Below are 6,711 nucleotides of genomic sequence, written 5' to 3'. Positions count from 1 at the left end.
TCTCAACGGAAGTTGATTTGCTTATTGGCTTAATGCTCGTTTAGACAAACATTTGGCAGCGACTAATCGAGCAAATAAAACAAGCTATATCTCTCTTGTTTTTCGATATGCATATTAACTGACTTGCGTTGAGACATCTCTGTCTCTGAGTTACGGCGACTTTGGTGTTTGTTTTGTCATTCAAATTGCCATCTATGGGAAAAATTTGCATTTTCGTTTTTGTTTTTTAAAATTTTGTTTTTTTTTTCCGATTTCGGTTCACCTTTATGAGCGTAATAAAAATTTTGCGTGATGGATACAAGAAAACGATTAGGTTTAATTTTTTATGTTTTAATTTAATGGAATTTATTTAAAGATTCGCCTGACCTCTGATGATTGAATTGTCTACAGTTGAAACAAAGGAAAAATCGGTTTAATTGCAGGGTCAAAGGAGAAAGAAAAAATGACACTTGAGACAGACTTAGGGCAGATTGGACATAATTCACGCGAATGCAAGTGGATGGAGAACTTTTGTTAAATAATTTCAAATAAAACTTTTTCTAGACTTGTAAATAATTGAATTAGTTAGTGGATGTAAAGGAGCATCAAAACAAGTGCCAAAGCGGAAACGGAAGTGGCAATAGTGAAACGAGTCTAAGATTATAAGAAGAGAGACAGAGGAAAAGAGCACAAAGCTGACAAGCCAAAAAGATTTCTATAAGAATTTGATTTGCCAAAGAAACCTCGGCAAGTAACTAAGACGGGCAGCAGCAGATGGTTGAGGAAATCGGGTCTAACCACAAGGTTTTTTGAAAAACTTTACTCATTTTCAAAATTACAATGTTGCCGCAAGCGTGGAGCATTCACCGCAAGCCATGCGGCACCCCTCCAACTAGAAAAATCTAAACGTAAGCAAAGTCAATGGGAAAAGTTGTCGACGGCAGGAGTAGCATCTTTGATGATGACAAAGAGTAGGAGATAAGGTGGCATCAGTGGGTTGCGGCGCATGCCTTTGCTGTTGCGTCTCTACAGCTGCTCTCGTCTTTAGCAGACATTTTTCTGCTTTTCGCAAAAGTTTTGTTGGCTCAACCACTTGACGCTCGGTTACCTACCCACCCAAACCACCCACTCCGCCGAATCGCTGCCTTTGAACAGAAAATTATTGCACGCTCTTCGTGCCACAAAGGGGAAGCCAGCAGGAAGATATTCTCTTTCTCGCTCATTCTTCTTATTCTTGGCTCTGCTGTGGATGCTGCGGTAAATCAATTTCTGCAAATGAGATTTTTCAATTATAAATCAATTTTCCATTAAAATTACTTTTTACGCAGCTTCTTTGAAGACCCTGCCCTCGCCCTGCCCCTGCCACTGTCCCACTCGCATACGACCCCACTCCAAGAACTTTGATAGATTTCTTACTGGTTTCTTACTGTGGAGGAAATTCTCGCAGAAACCTTTGCCCCAAGTGTGGGAAACATTTATTTAAGCCATAATAATTGATATGTGGCAATGTGAAATCGTTACGGTAGATGTGGGACTAGAGAAGACAATCCGAAGAAATCTTGAGGAAATTTACTGTGGCGATGAATTCTAGTCACCAAGACGATCCTTTATTTTCAATGTTTTATATATTTTAAAGATACTAATGCGCTAAGAAAAAGCATTGATAGCGATATTCGATCTGTTTTCGAGATGTGAGAGACAAAAATGCACTTCACTTCGATTTTGCGTCTCTTAATTAAATTGTGAATTATAGCCTTCGATTTGCCAAATGCCATAAAGTTCACAAAAACAAAATATGGCCAAGAAGATACAGAATGAGTAGGAGGAGGTAGAGATGGAGTTGGAGAGGAAGACGGAAAAGCCAAAACTGGCGACTTTGGGCTGTCTACAATAAACGTGGCAATGAGGCGAGCATAAAGTTTTATGAGGCGACATCCAAGTCAAAACCATCCATCAGAGCTCACATTGAATGTGGAATGACTGTGACGACATCGAGCGATATTAAATTATAAATGAATGAATGCAGTTTTATGGTAGAGCAACAGCATCAGAGCAAAAAGCAGATGGAGTTTTGTCGCCAAACAGCGCTCCAGATACTCATTTGACCAAAAGTCCAATGCAGAGGAAAGATATAATGATGCAACCTGAGATGCAGCAGAGACAACGGTATAGGGCGACCAGCCCATAAATCGCAGCATGAGATCTCAACGTCCAGCGACGCGGCCTTTCGACGTCATTCGTCATAAAGTTTTGCAGTATTTATGAGTCGCGGTAATTAATAAATTTGTGGCTAGAAATTGCATTTAAAAACGAAATAAAGGAGAGATTGAACGAAAACGAACCAAAACAGAATTTTCGCTTATGATCTAGGCAATAAAAAAGTCTCTGGCCAAATGATTGATTCCCCTCAATAAAAAGCAAGAGTAAAACCGCAAAAAGGCTTATTTATGACGCACGTGGCCAAAAAAGGTATGAAAAACGTCGGGGTCACCATTACTCATACATCCATCCATATGTATACGTACATATACATAAATTCAAAACAGAAAAAAACATGCCCTGCCGATCAATCACACTTACAATTTGAAGGTTTTTCTTCTTGCTCTGTCGACGTCGTACTTTCTTTTGATAAATGTCACACGCCTCGCGGCATGAATCTACAACTTTCCCCTCCAACATCCCCCTAAGCGCATTCACCCAGTCGCACCGCAATTGTGAAAACTGTAACATTTTCTTGGAATTTTTTTACTAAAGCATTCTCAAGGATATGCGTTTACAATAAAGTATCCTGAACTGGCACTGGGACTGGGGTGTTTGTATTGGAGTTGGAGTTGGAGTTGCAGCTCGGGTCCCAAAGCGATTTTTTGTATATGTTTCTTTCTTGTTTTTTTATTTTGTCGTTGCTGCTGCTCGTTTCTTGCCTTCTTTGCTGTCTCGCGTGTCTGACAATCCTTTAATTTATGCAGCTCGAGGGAGAACTTTGATTTCTTCTAAGGGATTTAGTATGTAATTAGGCACTATTTGATTTCATTTTAAAGCTTACTCATAATCTTCCAAAGTCACACAGAGCTTTTCGCATTCCTTTTGGTTCCGAAATTGATTTAAGTTTCCACCTGATCCTTTAAAGAAGAACTCCACGCAAGTATTCAACTCGGAATTATAGGTGTACATGAGAAATCCAGACATTTTTGATTCCACAGCACCGACTGAGTGCTCCTCGCAGCAGGCGGGGTCATCTAATCGAATGGATTGCTGCTAATCAATTACAAACTATCTGAAAATTCAAGATACACTTACAAGCGCCTATGCTAAGATCCCAGTTAGAGAATAAGCATATATTAAACAGTATAAGAGACAAAGACAGATTAGCCATTGTGCACAAGCTAAAGCGACAACTTCAACTAGTTTTGAACAGTATTCTCTCGTTTTGCTATATTGCATGGTATAATTTTATATTATATTTCATTTGCTATGGTTATGGTAGAATTCTCTTCTTAAGCGTCAAATACTTATTACAATTTTAAAGAAAATATAAAATACATCCTAATGGACTATGTCATTATCAAAGTAATTACTAGTTTCCGACAGTTTCTTAATGTGCATATAATTATTCAGTGTTTGAATTATGAAATTTCTCATTGTTACCTTGAAATTTTTATTTTGCACAGATACGCTCGATTCCAGTCTGGTTAGAACAGTCTTACTTGGATTAGATTTCCAAAAATTATTATTAGAAATATGTCAACTGGCAATTGTTTGTTGTTACAGACGTTGTTCTCTTGACGCCGTTTTATTTTATTAGAAGATCCATAAATTCAAGGGATACCTTCTCCAAATTCAGAAATCCACTTAAAAGGAATTCAACTATTCCGTTTTTTCTCACTCTCTCTCTCTCTCTTTGTTACTCTATATGTTTCCAGTTGTTTGGACTCAACACATTTGTAACAATATTTGGAAACTAATTTTAGAACTCCAATGCTCGAGCCACATTTGACAGCCTCAAATATTTTAGGATAGATTTTTGACATGCGTCTCGTGATTTGTCATTGACATCATTCAGAGCATACTAGAAGTTGGAGGAGATGTAGAAGACGTGTGGGCCACCCACCCCCTAAGAAAGAGCAGACAAACGGGCTGCATCGGATCTAAAGACTGTTGGGCACTTCATTTGTGCCGCTTGGATAAACAAAAGTGATATCAAGAGGAGTGTATAGGGAGAGAGGAGGAATATATTAGGTCGCCGCTGCCGCCGCCACCGCCACTGCCACTGTCTGCGTCATGCGCCATGCGTCGCCACATTTTCTAATTGATTTTCAAATGCTTCAGTTTGTATAAATAATTGCGTTTTTGACATTCTCATTTCGTTTCAGTATATTCCATATTTTCCACCCAACGGAGGGGAAGGCCCTTCGAGATTTAGCTTAATTGCGCTCTAGCGGGGCGCGGCCAGCATTTCGGTTAATTTTTGGAAATCTTCTGAAGCCTTAGAAGAGACAGATAGAGAGTGGAGACCAAGGCAAGCGTTTTGTATATTACAATAATTTAATTTATGTTTGCTATTTATTATTTTCTAAATTGTTTTGGAACGTGCCGCTGACTATTTCGACTTTCAACTTTCGGGGCCTGGGCTTTGCTTTCCATAAATTTCATTAACTAATGATGATGTGTTTTTGTCTGCTTTCGTCTATAATCTTTTTTTTTTTGATTTTTGGCTATTTTTGGGCTTCTTCTCCATAGATCGACCGCTGAAAGTCGCATCCCGCATTATAATCCACGTTAATGTGCCCAGTTTGGTTCTCCATATTCTTAAAACTTAATCCTTTTGCCTCCACTTCCATATGATACGTGATAAGTTCCTAATGGAGAGTTCAAATTTGAAATATAAAATTGACTAATTTATATGGTTTAAGAAGGATTTATTTTTGGTATAAAGGAATCTTCCTGGAGCACAGTTTAAATTCTTTCAACTATGCATTCAGTGTTTTAATTCCGTATTCCGAAATTTTACTAGTAAAATTGTATGCTTTATTTTTAACAAAAACCTTGCATAAAATGAACTCGTTTAAAAGCTACTTTGTAAGTGACTCTGGGCTTATCAAATCCTTTGACAGATGACATGGAAACTCGCTTTCTGGAGAACACGTGGAACTCGTCTATACGCATGAATGTATATTCAATATCATGTCTATGGACCTAACCCTTTGGCGTAATATTAATCTTACGTCCCCCAGTCAGCCCAACAACCCACGAGCCAACCAACCATCATGTGATACATCAAACAAGATTGACAATGCCCATGATTCAGATCAATAATTCGGCCTGTTAAATGTGCCTACTTCTTTTTTGGTTTGTTTTTTTTCCTGGCTTGGTGACAAGAAAAAATCGAAATAATGCGTACAACATTTGGTTGCAACCCTTTTGGCAACATAACAAAAAATGAAATGGAATGAAATCAAATTGAAGCGGCGTAAAAAATTGCAACACTCGAGGGCGAGCGGAACAAACAAGTGTTGCCTGCTCGAGAAGGCGAGACAGAGAGGGAGAGAGATGATAGTGAGGGAGCGAGAGAGAAAGGAGAGTAAGGCAAGGGTTTGATAGAGCGGAAATGAAATTAAGCGAAAATATGCTTTCGACTTTACTACATTGAATTAATCAATTTAATCAGTTAAATGGAGAATGCTGGAACAATGAAACAGGGTTTTGTGGGCATGTAGTGGAGGGAACTGAGGGAGGGTGGGAGCAATGATGGAGTCTGTATGGGGGGAGGAGGCAAGGCACTGTACCGATCGAGCAAGCCATTAGCATGATTTAATGTTCGGTTCCAACTCTGGAGTCGTCACTTCATTAGCATAAAAGTTCTCGTTCTTATGCGCATTCTAGGAATACTGTTTTCTCTGTATCTCAGCATCGACTTACTGTATAATTTTTATGATATCGCCTGGTCGAATGTGTGTTTTATTTTTTATTACCACCGACCGCCATCAGGTTAAAGTCAAAATCGTATGCCGTGTAATCTGTAAATTGAACGGGTATCTCTATAATTTCAATGAAGTAGTAATACCAGCCACAAAGTTCCTTTTTTGGAACTATATTTAATTGTAAAAAGTAATTAGTTATTCTGCACATATTCCGTTAATTCATGTAATTATCAAATTCTTCGTTATTTCCTACTTTCAAAAACACACTTTTTGTATGATTAAGCCTGGTTTTCATAATTTTGAGATCCAACTGCCACTTACTACATGGTATTTTTAAGTCGGTGACTGTGTTAGAATCATTGTTTTGTTATATGGACAATTAATTCATCATTATTCGAGGTTTTCCTTTTGATTGGGCTTCTTTACAGAAAGAGATGCGAGCGAAAGAGAGGTAGGTCTCTCAGGGCCATCAAACTTTTGGTTGTTGGTATTTTTCTTATTCGCTTTTTTACGACTTCAAGCGAAATTTTTGTCTGTTTTGGTTTGGTTTTTGTTTAATTTTAATTTATTTACATTGAAATTCAATATTTGTTAAATGTATTTTTAATTTTATTAACTTTTAAATAAAACTGATGAAAAGGAATGCAAGTTATGGCCCATCCGAATGAAATGGATAATTAAATCATGATATTTGTTAGAGGGTTTTTCTTTCTGTTGTTTTTTTTTCCATCAGCTTTTTGGTTTATTTGAATATGACACATATCAAGACACCTCGTTAGCTCTCAAGATTTTATGATCTGTGATAGAAATTAAG

At 37.8% G+C, this 6,711-nt stretch overlaps 1 protein-coding gene across 2 annotated transcripts; it reads right to left on the bottom strand.

Moving 5' to 3' along the window:
• Positions 1-2,708: 2,708 nt before the first annotated feature.
• LOC111519111 (protease inhibitor-like) lies at positions 2,709-3,386 on the bottom strand. 2 transcript variants are annotated; one of them, XM_047010729.1, is made up of 3 exons: positions 3,277-3,386; positions 3,023-3,215; positions 2,709-2,969 (listed from the first exon to the last, which is right to left on the bottom strand). In XM_047010729.1, the coding sequence occupies exons 1-3, from the start codon at positions 3,350-3,352 to the stop codon at positions 2,933-2,935; spliced, it is 306 nt and encodes a 101-aa protein (XP_046866685.1). In that variant the 5' UTR covers positions 3,353-3,386; the 3' UTR covers positions 2,709-2,932. The 2 variants fall into 2 exon arrangements, with proteins under 2 accessions (XP_046866685.1, XP_046866686.1); XM_047010730.1 differs by having other exon boundaries at positions 2,709-2,966.
• Between the last annotated feature and the right edge of the window lie 3,325 nt (positions 3,387-6,711).

This window comes from Drosophila willistoni (genome assembly GCF_018902025.1).
Source record: "Drosophila willistoni isolate 14030-0811.24 chromosome 2R unlocalized genomic scaffold, UCI_dwil_1.1 Seg167, whole genome shotgun sequence".
In the NCBI taxonomy this organism is placed as follows: Eukaryota; Metazoa; Arthropoda; class Insecta; order Diptera; family Drosophilidae; genus Drosophila; species Drosophila willistoni.
This window is presented reverse-complemented; position numbering and strand designations above follow the sequence as displayed.